At 45.1% G+C, this 17,612-nt stretch overlaps 1 protein-coding gene across 1 annotated transcript in view; it reads left to right on the top strand.

The window, feature by feature from the left end:
* LOC144175376 (MAM and LDL-receptor class A domain-containing protein 1-like) overlaps positions 1–17,612 on the top strand; it is a 204,188-nt gene that overhangs the window by 139,146 nt on the left and 47,430 nt on the right. The window contains exons 43-46 of the mRNA XM_077704459.1: positions 8,767–8,863; positions 9,807–9,959; positions 13,597–13,770; positions 15,713–15,811. Coding sequence (XP_077560585.1) covers positions 8,767–8,863; positions 9,807–9,959; positions 13,597–13,770; positions 15,713–15,811 — 523 coding nt within the window. The remainder of the gene's footprint in view (positions 1–8,766; positions 8,864–9,806; positions 9,960–13,596; positions 13,771–15,712; positions 15,812–17,612) is intronic.

Genomic DNA, 17,612 nt, shown 5'->3' on the forward strand with positions numbered 1-17,612 from the left:
GGAACCCGAGGTGGCAACGGGGACGGCTGCGGCTTTGCGTAGTTTTCGCGTCCACTCGCACTTCTCTTCGGGCCAAAACGTCTTCAATACCCCCTCAACCTCCCCCAAGCGAATGACGTACGTCCGGCCCATAACGAGTTAAAACCTGGACGGCATCGAGTTTTATTCTAGCAGACAAACATGTGGCTCTCCATTTCCCTCCCCCGTTGTATGCATGTTACTGCCCGTCTACTCATTTACCCAAACTCAAACCGCTAGATTACGGACGACTACGGGCAGGGCGCTTTGAGCCATGAGACTTCCACGTTTAAGACTCCCACCAGCACAATGGACATGTTGTCGGTAACGGCATGAAGCCTAGCTCTGCACGCACGCCGCCCTCCTTCCTCCCCGACCTGTGCACATATAAACCGGCAACCGGTGATGGGAGTACAGTTAAAAGTGATATACAACTGCGAAAATGTTGCTCCGAAAGCCTGTCAAGCTGGAAAAAAAGATAGATTATGGGCTCACGCCGGTGTTCGTACTGGCCAAGTTCCTCTTTACCAGGGCGGGATCCGAGCTACTGGGTGATGTGAAATTTGAGGCGGCAACGACGGCCGCTGCATGCTCGGCAGCGGCGGGTGTCGGTCGTTTATACGGCCAAGCGCGCTTCCATTGACTATCCGCAATCACCTGATAACGGCGCTGCCGCCGTTGTTAGCTGATTGCGCAACTCCTGAAACCGGCATCGGTGGGGCGAGGGGAATAAAAGTTGTGAAAGAGGGGTTGGCGTTGGCGAGGAGGAGCCTTAGCGGCGCTGAAATAATCGGCTTCACCGGAATGAAAACTGGGGGCGGGGGAGGGGGAGCGGGCAGAGGGGTTTAAGACATATACTGTTTCGCAATAAAACGGTAACATCACATGACTATCGAATGAATAAACAAATACAATATCTTGACTGAGTGTGGATTATCCGGGAACCACAAATAATTAAAGAAACCCAAATATTTATATGCGACATTTTCATCAATTGAAACATATGAGAGCATCGATGTCTTCCCCGCACTGTCTTCATCGTTTGAAAGATAGGTCATTTAGCCCTTCTGAGCCGTATTGCTGTTATAAACTTCCATCCCAGGAAACTGCATTGTAAAACGTCTTGCTGTACTCACACAGTGTAAGGGCTATAACAAGCAACCCGCGAGCCCACAGGAACAATTCTTCAAAACGATTGTGTCCTCCCATCTGCTGCGGTTCTTGTGAACAATGTATCGGGCGGAGCCTCCGGAAACATACATTTAACACCGCTTGGGGTTGAAGTTATTTGAATGAAATTATGGTTGTTTTTTGGAGGTGTCGAACCTAAAAAAGAATACCGGCTCGGTTGCGATTCTTGTGCGGGGCAGTTCATTTTGTTCCGGTTTAGTTCAGGTTCGACTGAAGTACAGGTGGAACCGGCTCGCGCAGCTTTTTGATGCTTTGCGGTCCGATTAGGTTTTTAGAGAGGGGGGGGGGAGAGAGAGAAGGTGGAAAAAGGCCCGAAACTGTCTGGCGTGGGGTGTCGACAGCTTATCCGACCCGTTGGATGCCTTGAATAACCGGCGAAATGATAAAAAAGTGTTTCGGACAATTATAAACTAAACAAAAGGTAAAAATACTGGTTCTTTTTGGTAACAATGGTTCAATCCCACATATAAGCTGCGAACTGTTGGGCCAGATAATAAGAAAAACAAGCGTTGTGACGATTCACCAGCTCCTTCTTCGACCAACGCTAATGCCGTCCTAGGGACTAGTTTAGAGCGTTTACTTGAGAGATGGGACAGGTGTAGCGGCTCAAATTGTCTGATTTAGACGAAAAAAGTTTATTTAGCCCTTTGTGCGCAAGGTATAAGTTATCTGAAGTTATTGTGCACAAAAAAGCTTTACCTTTATAAGAAATTTCCAGAGAAGGCTTGGGGTCACAGACGCGTTGGACGAATCCCTCAAAATAATAACTTTTACCTCTGTACAACACAAACTATTGCACACACCAACCCAGGTTATTTTTGTCGAGACCATGCATACTTTTAAGAGTTGCGTATTTGTTTTTTTCTTAGAAATGGAATTTGATTAAAATAAAATTGCGAAGACTGCCCCTTTTCACAAATTCCCAAAATGTCGGGTTTGTTTTCTTAACAATCTAGGGAGTTAATTTTTTGCTATTACTCACTCATAAATCTTCAGTTTTGTGCAATTGTAGTTAATAGAGATTAAATGGTTCTATTTGAAATACGCACTGCATTGCGTGCATGTTCGGGAATTTCGTATAATTTAATATAAAGAATGCCATCTTGAATTTTTTTCAAGCTTTTGCAGATCGACAAGGTCATTTTTTTACCACAAGCCTCACATAAGATATTGCGTTATCTGTGTAGTTTTGTAGTTACAAAACGCGAGATATGACCTTGTTTACTGTACGGGAGAGACATACTATAGAGTGCTTCGGAACAATCTGCTGACGTCAACGTAACAGGAGATATTGCCGGTACAAAACTGTCCGCTCTACCCGGCCGCCAGAAACTAACCATTATGCCAGGTAGCACTGCAATTCTGGTGCCTGGTATGCCAAATTTAGTTATGTGAACGGTCGAGGAAAGCAAGGAATGTCTAGAGAAAAAACTATCTCTTAATGTTCTGCTTATTCGAAGGCTGAAGGCAGCAAAAAAGAACAGACCCTATTCTTGTATGAACTTTGCCGAATAATTTCACACCGAGTGATGGTCTTCCTTTTTTTACATAATACTGCATACCAAGTAAACGGTCCAAGCAGGGCGGGCAAAACAGAAAGAAATGTCCACGCACATACAGTGCAACAGTATACAATGCAAAAAAATCATTGCAGTAGCATCAACTAAGACTTTTCTGGGAAGCATACTAAATTAACAGGCCACGGTGAAATTACAATTTCCGTTTCCAGCCCAAATAAAACTAGAGAACGTGGTAATCAAGTACAACTTAGAGAAGCGTCGCTAAAATCACAAACGTCAGTAATGGAAAGTTGCTAAAATGTTCCTGTGGGGCTTTTGTTATATTTCAACAAAAAATGCTTTCTAGCAGTTTGTTCCAGTCGTCTACCGTGCGTGGAAAGTATGCATAGTTAAAGGTATTTGTTCGGGCAAAGTATGGGAATAAACTATGGCTATGTGCATATCGTGTTTACCTCGTAGTTAACCGACTAATGAATGGTGTGGGTGATAATCCAGTCTTACACCTAATTAGAGATATTAGAAAAGCTAGACCGGAAATTTGCTGTCTAATGTGTAGCGGTTGGATTTTGTTCAGTGCCATGATGCATTGTTTTCCCTCACAAACACAATTGTAGAACAATATGGCTGCGTTCCTCTATACTTAGGGGCGGCAGAAAAATCTGAACCAGCTGGCAATATTAAACAAGTCCAGAAATAGCAACTTACAGATATTTTTAGTTGTGTCTGCATCCCAAAAGCTGTCGCTAAGGGCGGTGATTGAACTTGCGTCACCGCCAGTAGCTTACCCACTGAATCGCTCCTTGGGGGTAGTACTTGTCACATTTACACTTCCCGGGGTTGCGAACATTCCAAACAAATCATTAAATGCAACAAGGAGGCACCGTTAGGGTGCATGGCTCATCCGTTGCGCAGTGTAGCTATCTTTATGCCTGATTGTTCCTACATGTACAGTGAAAGCCAAGGAAATAGAATGTCGAATTTTCATATCGCTTGCAGGATGCCAAAAGAGAGTAATTTATTTTTCTCAGGCTTGCAGTATACACGCGCGGCCAACAGCAACATGCATGGAAACACTGGCGGGCGTGCCTTTCCACATGTTTCGACAACGTATAAGGCTGATAGATAGTGTTGTGAATGCTCTAAAAGAGAACGGTGCGTAAGAAGTTACGAAGAACATTTCGCGTGAAAGAAAACGACCCTAATGACATTGACCGCATATTATCAACCAGGGGTGGTCGAACCGATTCATGCTAAACCGGTAACCGCTATTTATTTTTTTGTGTGTAGTACCCATTCGGTTTCTGCGGGCTCAAAACATAACGGTTAGGGTTGGGGTTCAGTTCCGGCAGAAATACCGATACGGTTCGATACTGCTTTTTTTCCCTTCGATAGTCAGGTAAAGTTTATTGGGCCTCAGCTCTCGGACGGGAGACGGTAATGTTTCAAGCCCGCGATAAATAGTTCCGGCTGAAGGTTGTCCAAGTGCCATCAGAGGCGGAAGGCGAGGAGTCTGAAAGTTCATTGTTAGCTGGTTCCAAGCGAAGGAATGACACTTTCGAAAGTACGGTTAAACTTGATAGTTTAAGTACGACTGATATTAATGGTGTGAACTGCAAATTCCGTAAACTGGGTAAATTCTGTACAAAGCTGTTCGGCATCGCCGAAGGTACATAGCACGTACGTAGGCGAGGATCGAAACATGTTGTGGATCTTGGCTAAAACTATTCGGCACAGTCGAAGGTGCATAGCATTGGAGAACAGCAAGAATCGGTCCTCGTGACATCCGGCTTCACGTTTTTCTAATGCGTGAGAAGCGTCCTGTACTGACGACGTGTAAGCCGCCACGTACATCAGTTTGATGGTTGAAATTGAAACTGGAAAGTACACGTCCGTCAGCTTGGGGGTTAAAAACCATGTCCACAAAAGAAGAAAAACCCATAAAAAACGAAAACAAAAATATAGCAAAACATGCACGCACAACCTGCTGCGGGAGTTCTTCGTTTCCGTGTCCGGATGAAGCACCGAGAAGTCATGAAATAGTAATTATAATTAAGAGCAACTTCGCTTATCCAGTGAGCGGTAGCGGTTTTGTGGTTCGTCAAAAAGACAAGAAAGGCTGCTCTCAGGCAAGATTCGCGGCGCACGCGCAAGGGGGCATTGGGGGACAGATCAAGTGCAAAAAACGTTGCCATCCCTTTTTAAAGAAACCCGAAAGAAGCGCGAAAGCTTTCTCACATCAAAACTGCGTCAAAACGGCGCGAAAAACTTCGCGAAAAGTGCGTCTAATACTCGCTTAAAGTGCATTCAACCGATCGTCAAACCTTCAAGGACACTAATCGCAAGCCTAGAACGAACCCATGCGACGATTTCTCGCGCACTAAGTAAAAGCATCAACGAACGACCTAGTGTACACCGATACGTGGTTAATGAGATAAAGGTGCACTGTTGTACTCCTTCATGACAGATGCGTCTATTGCCTTAGCTAGAAGCGTTCTTTTTTGCCATTTTCAAACACATTTTGACGCAACCAAAGCCCGGTTTAACAAAGGCAGCACGTGTCCCGAGATGTTATCAGAGCTTTACGGTCGGCCGGCCGGTCTATGGGGAAAGGCATTAGTTTTTTGACAGGACGCCATAGGTCCCATTAAGAAAGCTTTCGCTTTAAAATCTCTCCCCTCTCCGGAGCACCTTGCGACTACCCACAGGTGGGAAGAGCGAGCTTTACTGCGAGGAGGGGCGCTTGCTGAAATCGCGGGCTTTTTTTTTTTGTAGTGTGAGCTACACTGGCCGAGGTTGAGCAGTTTCGCGTGGCTCCTGGAGAGCCGTGCTGCGCATGCGCAAGGCGCAGTGACGTCACATGGCGCACAGAACGTTGCTCGCTGCCCCGTGTTTCTCCCACACTCCACGCGCCCAGCGTCTTCACCGACCTCCGTTTCCGCACGTGGCGGCCCGGTCCACTTGATCTTCATGCGAGGGGTGCCCGAGTGTGGAACCGATGGCTCGTGCATCGCAGCAACACCGGCGTGCGGCTGTGCAACCAGCTTACCTCTGGGGCGATTGGTGACGCTTCGCCGTAGCCGCTTGATGAATATACATGCGTCACATAATGCGTATACCGTGTGTGTGTCATTGAAGCAGCGGTAAGCATGATAATCAAGCTAATCCTAGACAACCAGGAAAGCTAAGAATAACGAGCTGAACCTTATCTCACGCTACGTATACCCTTTCATAGCCGAGCTAAGCCACTGCTAATTTTTAAATTGCGCTCCATGGCCGCGCCTTGTCGTCGTAGCTCGCTCGCTGGACCCACGTAGAGCCGCCGTTCCGTCGTTGCCGCAGTCGTCGCGGCGTAACCCAGATGCTTCGAAAGCCAAGCGGTTTATATAGTCATGAGCGTTCGAAACTCGTGAACCGCTGGCGCATGTCATACATCTCTCTGTTGTTTATTGCAAAGAAAACTGCAGGTACATTTGAGGCAAAAAAATTACGCCCACCTCCCCTCGCGGGAACCCTGGTGTGATGCGACGCTGAGGGGGGTTCAAGCGCAAGCGGAGAGCAACCGTTGACCGAAAGGCCGCCGGAGAGCGGCACACCGGTTATATGCGCAGCGCGCCCGAAGGAGAGAAGACCGCGGAAGAGAGAGTACTGCACATGCGCCGGCGCCAGTGTGTCTGACGCGACTATGACGCAACACAATCCAATACAATCCACTTTAATCCAATCCAATCCAATCCAAATCCAATTCAATCCAATCCAGTCCAAGCCAATCCATTCGAATCCAATCCAATGCCCCTCGCGAGAGAGGGGCATCGGAGAGGAGCGGGGGTGAGCGACGCAGAGCGCAGCTCGCGCGGCGAGGAGAATGGGGGAGGGGCGGACGATAACAACGCCGACGACGCTGCATGGACAAGGCGAGTGAATGAGATGCAGTCGCATCTAAAATATACGTTATTAACAGGCAGCGACCGCGTTCGATTAGTTAGGAACGCTCGTTGGATTGGTTTTTACGACAGTAAGTGAAAAAAAGTGGCAGTGCAACGCCGGCACGTGCGGCAGGAAAATCAAGCATCAAAAGAACATAATTCCCGCTGGCGCAGTTTCAGGCAGGGGGGCGCGCTAGCACTGCGAAAGCGGGAAATTTTAATTGTACTTGGTGGTCGCAGTGAGCGGATAACGCCGCTACAGCCCATTATAACGAATCACTGTTCTGCACTTCCTACAGCTTTCGGAGTGAGTGGAACGGCTTTAATTTTTGCCCCACTGCCTCTTTTCCACACTACTTTTATCGTCGCGCCCAATTTCGGCTTCTGCCTTCCGCCTCTGTCGCTTCCTGTCGCTAGGTTACTTCCTCACATGGGCGCTTGGTGACCACGAAGGATAGGGGCCTAAATCTAACGCCCTCGGGCAATTACCCAGTTAGCTTAGTAACCATCTCTCATTATTTATCGAAAGCCCAGCAGATACCAAGAAGCATCAAAGGTAACTCGCCGTGGTCACCTCGTACGCTACGTTCGAAATTTACCTAATTGCTCGACCGATCATTGCCCAAATTTAGCATAAGTGGTCAACTCGCAGCTGCTACCCTTCGAGCACAACGCGCGTCATAATACAGCTAGAGTGCAATGACCAGTTCGTGGGAATGACAAGCCACAAACCGGAGTGGGCTGGGACAACGTCTCACAAAGAGCTAACATCGCAACATTACATATCCCGGCGTTGGCTCCCTCTTGGATTCTGGGAACGACGGGGTGCGCAGGAGCAACAAATCTTCCAAAAAAAAAGCATGCATACTGGGACTTCACCTCATATTCCTTTCCCGCTAGCGGGGCGGCGTCGACCAAGGGGCGATCGCGCCAAGCGTGTCCATATTACAAGCTGCAGTTAACACGGCGGCAATAGCAAGGCTGCTCACACTGAACCAGAGGGAACTGAAAAAAATTATAGGCGAAAACTCCACAGCAGACTTGCAAACCGCACAAGAGAAAAATGGCCCCTAGACTGCTAAACTGCAGTGCAAGTTCCCTCATTTTCTGGTCTACAACAAGACTTGCAAACACCAAAGTGTCCGTAGTGTTTTTCCAACATCGATGTCCAAAAACAAGGAAAAAGTCTGAAAGAGGAAGCTATCCCATAATTATGCTGTCGCAGTGCTATAATCCCTCATTTCGGCCACCGGACAGCAGCAACCTTACAAAGCCGTTCAATCTTGGTTTCTTCAAGTTAGGGTAACTAAGGGCGATATGTGTCAGTAATATGTATTTCGCTGGCACTAGGTCAGAGGCCGTCAGAAATCACTTGTATCTGTTTTAGGCTAGGCTTCACTAGCTAGTTTGTTTAAACCATCCACTTGTGGAAAATAAACTGATTTGATTTGATTTGATGTGGCTAAGCCACAGTACGTTCATGACGCAGCGTACATGAAATTAAATGTGCCACTCTGCATGCTGATCACGCGGAAAGGCAATTACGGAGTTATTCTGTTGTCCTCATTACAGTGCACCCCATTTTGCGATGAAATGAGGAGCGAAATGAAATAAAGACGGAGCTACTCGTGTCTTTTCAGATTAAATGTGCTGTCAACTTCTCGCTTTTTTTACTTTTACTTTGTATCCCCCTCCCCCAATTTTTCCACAGCAACAATTTTCTAAAAAGTGTGCAAGGTATTGAACAGCATGATAATTTTTCGTTATCCCCAAACGTGCAGCAGCACTTGAGCCATTTTGTATTTCCTTTCATGGGACCTTTCACTGTTGTGTAATGTAAAGCTGATATTTCGTCTAACTGACGAAATTTTCTTTTTGTTTGTTTGATACTAGCTTTATATTTGCTGACCGGTGTCGAATTCTGCTAATTATCGCGCTGAGTCAGGATGGGCCCAAGTACGCCCTCATGAAACGCAAATGTAAGTCCATCAGCGCTCAGGTTTTTCACAAGAGCGTGCGTTCAGCAGGTTGATGAAAGGCTTTGCACTTCCTGGCTTCATGCTGAAACAGCGTGTGGGATGTATTAAAAGGCTTTTGTGCTCTTTTTCCCGCAGATCGCCTTCATAGGGGAACACCAATTGGAGGGCATGCCTGGTTACATCGCAATCGATGACGTTACTTTCTGGCCGACGTGCCAGCTGCACCACGTTGGTAAGAGCTCAGACCCCACAATATCTGGCTTTAGGATTCCCAGGGCTAGGCGTGAAGATAAACAGTAATTATAAGCATGACCAGCTACAGTATTTATAAATCAAAATGTACACTGTAGAAATCGAACAAAACATTGAAGTTTTTTACCTCATTTGCTAACAGATCAGAATTCGGATATAAACGAAACAAAAGCAATAAACATAACCCCCTTTTGCTAGGTGCCTTGACTGCTGGCTTTCACTTCTCTCTCCCTCCCCCGGTCTTTGATATATATATTCTTTTTTTTCTTTCTTTCTTTCCAAATTCTTTAACTGCTGCAATGACCTACCACATCCTCCTCTTTGCTTTCCGAGGTTTTGGCAACTCTTATGTCCGTCTTATATATATCTATATATATATATATATATATATATATATATATGTATATATATCCGGTAGTCCGGAACTTATATATATATATATATATATATATATATATATATATATATATATATATATATATATATATATATATATATATACGGTGAAACCTCGTGAATCCGTACATGACGGAGGCGCGAAGAATGTACGTACTAACCGGCACTGCGGTTCATCTGAAGGCATTATTTTAAAGGGTAACCGAGTCAGGGATTGGCCTCAACTGCGCATAAAAAGAAACTAAGGCTTATTCGGGTACGGTTTAATTAACGAGACTCTGATGTACATATATAACGAAAGAGAGAGTTATCTATGTAGCTAATAATGATTTATCTGTTAGAAGGTGCGACCGTTTTGTTAAAATACCAGCAATAATAGTCCGTTCATACATTTATTCTCATAGATGAAGTTTTCTGTGTTATAAACAGCTGTTATTACAACATGGGACAGTAGTCAAACATTACCTGTCAGCGTTGTTGTGTCTAATCTTAAAAGCTAACTGTTCTCGTGTGACACTTCCACGCAGCGCTTCCTAAGGCTCCACCAACCCCAACACCTCCTCCGAGTGCTTGCAGCGCCGACGAGTTTCAGTGCGGAGGCAGCGATCAGTGTATACCGCAAGCGCAGGTGTGTGATTTCAAGAGCGACTGTTCCAACGGGGCGGACGAAGCCAGATGCGGTAAGTTTATTCCTGAGATCTTATGCATTTCAGTAGATTTAAATGAGGTGCTCATGGTAGCGGAGGCGACTGGCCTACTATACAAGAACAGCATGAACCAAGGCCAATGATAGAGATTGCAAACGGTGTGCCATGGTATGGCTTATTACCTTCCGTCTGTACACTGAAAACTACAACTGCCTAATATGCGCGTTTTCCTATCTTCTACGTTCAACAAAAATAATCCAGAGCTTTTGGATGTGCAATGGCATGTTGCGTATGCAGCTTAAAATTTTATCCTAATTCCGATTCCTTACGAATGCAGTTCCTTGCGGCTACTTAGTCATTGTGAAGGCAATCCTAAAAGCTGAAAGATTTGCGGCGTGACCGTAAACTTTATACAACCCATAGTAAATGGCGTCATAATACAACTGCGCGGTAACACGGGCAGACAAAAAGAGCCACAAATAATACAGGATGCGTCCAACTCGCCCAATTCCATACCATTCAGTCAATACCAACTCGCCAAATTCACAGTACTTCTAAATAAATGGCGTAACAAGTAGTACAGCTGAAAGCCAATGAACGGATTTTCTTTAAATACTTTCCTAAAGTAAAAACCAGGTTTCTAAAAATTGTAAAACCAAAGAAAGTAGTTCGGTTGTTTTCTTGAACATGTATATTTAAAAAAAGACCTTACAAACTGCAGACAAAAGCCAGCAGAAAATGTTTTGGAATATCAGCGCAGCAACCCAGCGGATCCTTTGTACTTCTTACCGACCACTGGACCAGAAATCACATGGTTAATTGAAATACCTCGTTCGTTACGCAACTCCACCTCGCAGCGTTATTAAACCTACGGCTGCGATATTTGAACGTGTGCCCATTCACGTTGGAACAAGTTGCACAGAAGCAGGGAGGCAGATAACTGGGTATATTTCTGGCACACGTCTCCTGGCATGTTTTCTTAATTTGCAGAGCGGAGTGCCCTGGACAAAGTCTCGTACGGATGTATCCGGGGATCGCACAGCTCGAATAAAGGAACCACGAATCAATTTTTTCCGAGCACACGTTCGCTATTGCATATAAAAGTCGGCATTTTGTACGTTGAAGAGCACGCAAACAATTCTTCATTTAACTAAAGAAAATAATGTTAATCCTGCACCAAAAATAGTGAAAATAAAAGGTAACGGCTATCGGTGATTATAGTTGTCACTATACCTGTAGGCGCATTATATGGCCTCAAAACATTTCGCTGGCTCCAATTCAAGTAAAACGTACTAAAACTTGCAAATATTTATGCACTGCGTTAGTATCAACTTCTTTACTTCAAGCTTTTGCAGTTAAAATTTTAAGCGCTGCTGTCTTAGGATTCTACTCAGTCTCTGGTGGCACTGTGTACCTAGCTAAATATATTCGAAGTTCTTGATAAACAGGACTTTGGTTCGAGCGAAAATTTTGCTCGAATATAAAATTGTGTAGTTTATCAATTTTTTTATTGCTAATAGGCACTGGACTTGCTATTTTCACATAAAATAACGCTACCTCCCATCTCTGCTGGAACGATCTTGTTTTCTGCACGGCACAGAACAGCTTTAATAGAAGTACCGTCGAAAGTTTTAACCCGGTACGATTAATACTAAAATGCTGCATACATAATTATCATTTACTATGCCGCTTGTTACTATTCTAGGTTGAGTAATGCTTAAAAGTTTTTTTTTAACTTTTGTGCGGGAAAAAAAACGTGTCGTTCTGTCGTGTAGTGGCATGGTTGTAGGCGTTTTTTTTTAAACCTGTTTAACTCCAGCGGGGTTGGTCGATACGAATATTCCACTTGCATACCCTTTAGGGCATTAGCAGCGAGGCCGTTTTGGTTCAAGCATATTTAAGTGTTGCCCGTTTGCTTGTGATAGACAACGAATGCTCCACATAGATTGTTTTTTTTTTCATGCAGAGCGCACAGCCACAGGATGCAAAAAAAGGAAACTGCCACAGCGCTGTGTCTGCGCCTCTTTGTTGCGCCCTCTGGTGTGCGCGGCCCATGAAGTATATCTAAATACCACTAGCCCACTAGTCAACACTTGTCTAAAATCGGTTGGCCTTCCCTTTAAGCCCAGTGCACGCAAACGTTTAGGCAACGAACAAAAACATGTCATTCCACGTACGAAGCCTGCTCAGTATGATGTTGGCAACACTGTTAGGAGGCGCTCAGTTCTAACTCGCGCTTGACGCCGAGACGTCAACGCAACTCAGCTGTCGATGCCCGGCGCACCTCTATTTAGTGCCCGGACGTATTACACACATTCCACTGGGTAAAACACTTGGAGAATCCGCGTAAACTGAAGAAAACGCCGTGTAATGAGTGCCTCGTTACTTACTTGGCATCCATGCTCGAAACATTTTGGAACGCCGCAGCGACCATGCATATATAAAACGAATAACATGGTGTCAACGGCGTGAAAGTGGATTTGCCAATTTTGAGTGGCTTCATTTCAAACAAATGAAAATGCTCTAGTGGTTAGAACGCTTCCACTTGCGTAACGTGGAGGCCTAAATTGGTTCTCAGGCTACCGTGTACCGGTACAGCGACGGCAGCAACATAAGCGCGAGTATATAACACATAATTGCGGCTGGAGCGCACAGTGTTTTAGCAAACTGCCGTTTTTTCTACATTTGCTCGGAGCCGTTCAGCCCTCAAGATTTTTCGCACCGCAGTGGAAGCAGTCAGGGGGCACACACTGCAATGGAAGTGTTTCTGAGAGAAAGAAAAAAGTGGTAAAGGGTGAAACTCACTACCCTTAAGTGGAACAAGATAAATGTGATATCCACCAATAAGTGTAACCAGGGGTATGATCCTTTTAACACTGTCATGTTCGGCGTAAATAAGCAAAATACACACATAACGAGCTTACTCTTCCCTTCACTAGAGGAAATGCCCAATCTGCGTAAAATCTTTTCACAATTCAAATGTTATATCGGGAGCTCGCCTTTTTCTGAAGCACTTCTGCAACAACTTTAGCATTGCCTGACCTTGCTTTCGGAACTACTGCGTTCACGCGAGAAGTTTTACCACTTTCCCCAATGGTATGGGCTGTTGTGTATTCTCAAGTCTCGGCCAAAAACGGGAATAGAAAGTGCGTACAAAGACACCGAACACTATACCGTCCGCAAAAAAAAAAAAAAAAAAAAAAATGACGTTACCCCAATCCTACAGTATTGACGGCTTAGAACAAATATATTCGTTGAGCACCTGATGTACTTTTTGATACTCTTCATCTATATATCCCCTCAAGAGTGACAGAAAGTGTTTTAAAACAATCTGAGTAACGAATTTGGGTATAATGCTTAAAGCAATTTGTCTTTGCAAAGTGCATGTTTTAAGTCGTATACTGATTTCATTTCAATTTAGAAGTTTACGCTAGCCCACGGTAACGTAATGTAGCCGGTGTTGTGTCTGGTATGTGAGGTGGCCGTACATCGCATCAACGTAAGCAGCAGCTATCTTCAATATACCCAGACGAAGGTGTTTAAAGGAATCATTGAAGTCAGGCACAACCTGTTTTTTCTCTTCCACGTAAAATTAGTATTTCATTTTTGTTGAGAACATGCGAATTGAAGTCATTGGCGCATGAATAAGTTCCTTGCCTCGTCTCTCCAGGTGCCTGTGACTTTTCCGTGGACCTGTGCGGCCTAAACAACTTGGAGCCGAACTCTCGCTTTGGATGGAAGCGCACGACTGCACAAGACGGAAAGAGGATGAAGAACTTCCCAAACACAGACAGCCAGCAAAACGAGAATGGGGCTTATGCTGCCTTTAATCTGCTCAACGCAGGTACGATTTGCCATTCTGTATGATGCTTGCCCCGTGTGTTTGGATGCAGGAGAGTGGTTGAAAAACGCTGATTGCTAGCGAAGTTACCTGCCAATTGGCCATTTTTTTATGAATCTTCAGGTTTCTGTATAAAAGAAGAGAATCTCAGAAATTGTTTTCTTCTAGAGTGCTCATTAAAACCCGAAAGCTAGCTTTTAACTTGGGCCTTCATATGATGTAAAAAAAACTCGCGACCCTTCGTATAACGGCAACGATGGTTGCAACGCTCAGCCTTCCCGTAAATTATTCGTTCGCTGTCTTTCGGTGGGAGGGGTTCACAGATTTTGGGTGAGAGGACGGCCGCCATGAGTGAGACTAATAAAGCTTCGCTCTAAATTCAAACGGCTTCGACCGTGTCGGAATGGCACGATCGGATAGACGTTGGCTTCATAATGCCAGGGACCCAGGTTCAATTTTGACCCCGAGAAGAGTTTTTTTTTTCTTGGGGCACTTGATGTGCCTCCTCTTATCATCATCATCGTCTTGTGAAACTCGTTGTGTAAAGTTGGTTTTCCTGCAGTGAGTTTTTGTGACTGGACGGTCGCCATCAGTGAGGCCCAGAAAGCCTCGCTTTAATATCTACAAGCACTATCTCTCCCCATAATGAGCACACGTATGTTATAAAGAACGTACCTACACTGAAAAAAGGCTGGACAAATGATTGCATGTCGAAACAGTGCGAATCTATGTTCCCATTCTAAACACCCTCCCCCCCTCCCTTCAAAACGAAGTAAGCTGACACTTAAACTATCGGGATTTCGCTTTTGAAGGCAATGGCTCTGTCCGCCGCGTTGCCTCAGTGGCTGAGGCGTTGTGCTACTGAGCACGAGGTCGCGGGTTCGATTCCCGGCCGTGGTGGCTGCTTTTATGATGGAGGCGAAACGCACAAACGCCGTGTGTACGAGATTTCGGGGCACGTGAAAGATCCCCGGGTGGTCAAAAGTAATCTGGAGAGCCCTCCTCTACGGCGCGCCTCATCGCCTGCGTTGCGTCGGCGCGCTAAACGTTACAACGACTCGAAGGGAATGATGGCACCGTGCACAACTTAAGCTTAGCTTGCAGGATTAAGCAGAACTGAAACTACAGGGCAGTTGGCTTCTCGTACAACAATAGTAATATCAGCGGCATCTGTATTTCAACTTGGCGACGCACGTGAGTAGCTCTTTTAATTCTGAAAAATTGAAACTTGCGGCGTCATCTAACGAGGGTACTATGACGATACTATGACGCACACGGTAAGGGGGAGGGGGAGCGGAATCATTTTGGCCGATGGGGTAGTTACCCTGAACAAAATTTATCACGCGGGCATCCTAACGTTAAGCCTGCATTAAAAAAACTAGCGTCGTGCAAGATCAGAAGTAAGAGTACCGTGGCTTGTCGTACACGGCGGTTGTTAGATGCTTGCCCTCCCTTTAAGGGTTATTCAAAGAAAGACAGAAGTCGGTGGCTGGTGCCCGCTTTGTCATACCCTTTTCAAAAAGTGTCCGAAGTTCTCCTTATTGAAAAACATGCGGCGAGGTATAAACAAACCATTCACAGCCAAAGTAAAAAAAAGAGCGAAGGCTGTGACGTCAGTTGTAAAAGATTCTATACTCAAAAGTAAGAAGGTGCATCCAGCACTATCGCGCTTTCTCAAAATGGGCCTTTAAACGCGTGTACAAAAACTGCCAACTGTTTGATCATTTATTTGCTGCTTGTTTATGATTTTTTGGTAATTTCTTTTTTCAGTAGTAAAGTAACTGCCATCCTGAAGTCAGTACAATCGCCCCACAGCATCAACAATCGAAATAGAATGCGCATTGCGGTTGAAAATTTTTGCTGGAGATAAAAAGAGGTTTTAATGGGGAGACAAGTCGCGGAAGAATCATCGTGGGACTTTTCAAAACATTTTTTTCTGTTTCAGATGTGCCTGCAGCACGGTGGATTCCATTGGTCACACCAAGACTCGGCCCGATAGCACACTCGTGCTTGGTCAGTTTGTACGTCTTCGTACCCAACCTAAGTGAGTAACATCTTCCATGGTTGTGCACCTTGTCTAAATTGCGGTTCCTGGCTAAGGATAACAAAACTCTAACGTTGTGAAAAAGAAGCAAGTGTTCCTAAGTTCTTTCGTACAGTGTTTAGGGTTCCGGAGAAAGTGAGAACGTCAATTCCCAAATACTTGCGCCTTTAATGTTTTATACGAAATTCTGTACTCTTGAAGCAGCGGTAACTCTACTAGCAGAGTTGCATGTCGGTAAAATAAGAAGCCGAAAGGACGAGCCAATCCTGCATTTTTGGCATGCGATAATTTTTTGCTTAGTTTATGGGTTTTCGTGAAGAATTTACCATTAGTTGTGTGAACCTCTTGTAAACACCTGAGAATGTTTTGCAGTGCGGGCACTCCTGCAGCGAACATGACTGTGCTGGCAATGTCGCGTACACAATTATGCACAGCTTCTGCAGCAACGGTTTCAGTACAGTCAATCCGGTAATATAATTACAGACGAAAAATAGTGCCGAAACGTAGTGTGATAATATATATCAAAATATTGAATACAAACAATCATCATGGATATTTAGACAGGCAAAGTAAAAAAACCTAAAAACCCTTCCTCCAGGAAACAGGGCTGCACGGGAGGCTTGACCTCCGTGAAAACGAAAACGACCAAACTCGAAACGAAATGGCAGCAAAACGAAAACGAAAACACTTATGCCAATACCAAAAAGGCAATGATCTAAATGGAAGCGCAATACTACTGATCGACCAAAACGAAACTCTTTCATTTCTCTGAGCTTTGTCAGAACGGAAACGTTGGCGTATACGCTTATTGAAGATCATTCTTCTGACATTATTGGGAACGTTTACGTTCTTGAATGACTGCCCACCTTTCCGCGGAGCGAACCACGCGTGGCCTACCCATGCGGCGCTAGAAGGTGAAGTGTAGGACGAGGGCCAGTGTCAAAAACTGCGATGTGGCGTGACGGAAGTGACGGCGCTGATTGGCTCCCATTGTGGCGTGATCGAGTGCGACATTTGCGGGCGCGCCTGCGCCAGGTGCGAAGGGGTGGGTGACAGCAGCATCTGAGAGCACGCGGCTAAATTTGGCTTTTCCGCAAATATACTGAGTGGCACCTGTACATTGGAGGTTAACCTGCAGATACTGAAATCCTGTTTTCTGTCTAATTTAGTTAATGCGTAGAGAGCAACAAAGCCATGAATGAGCACCGAGTTCAAAGTCTGAGAGGTATAAACGGGCAAAAAAGCAACATTGATAAAAATAATTTTAATCTCGATCGGACTTGCGTATACATGGTCCTAGTTTCTGTTACAGTTAAGATTCTGACAGAAGGCACAGAACATTGCAGCAGGAGTTTCATACACGTACACAAGTGCAGGTGCGAGTGATTAAATGTTGTTTTAGGAGACAGGCTATCGCAGTTTTGCAGGCGCGTCAGTGCTCTACGATAATGAATTAGGGTTCTTTTGTGTTTCTTCACTGGCTTTTTATCATAATGTACCTGGAAACTATAGGCAGACTCGGTGTGCTGATCTGATTGAGTTTGCGCGCGCACCGATGTTACTTTTTTGAGATGTGTGGTGGTGAGGAATGGCGTTGCTTGCGTTTAAAAAAAACTTCGGTTCCAAATAAGCCGCGGACGGTACCGCGAACAGAAAAATATCTCGCAGATAAAGTGACGCGGCAATGCTGTTGCAATACTAACATATTTGGATGAGGCTGCGAAATTTGGCCAGTTATGTTTTTTCACGGGCACGTTCACAACCTGCCGATTAGGCGCTACAGTGTACAACTGTGCACCAG

Source organism: Haemaphysalis longicornis, unplaced genomic scaffold (genome assembly GCF_048455015.1).
Source record: "Haemaphysalis longicornis isolate Haplotype H1 unplaced genomic scaffold, Haemaphysalis longicornis Haplotype H1 scaffold_3, whole genome shotgun sequence".
Lineage (NCBI taxonomy): Eukaryota > Metazoa > Arthropoda > Arachnida > Ixodida > Ixodidae > Haemaphysalis > Haemaphysalis longicornis.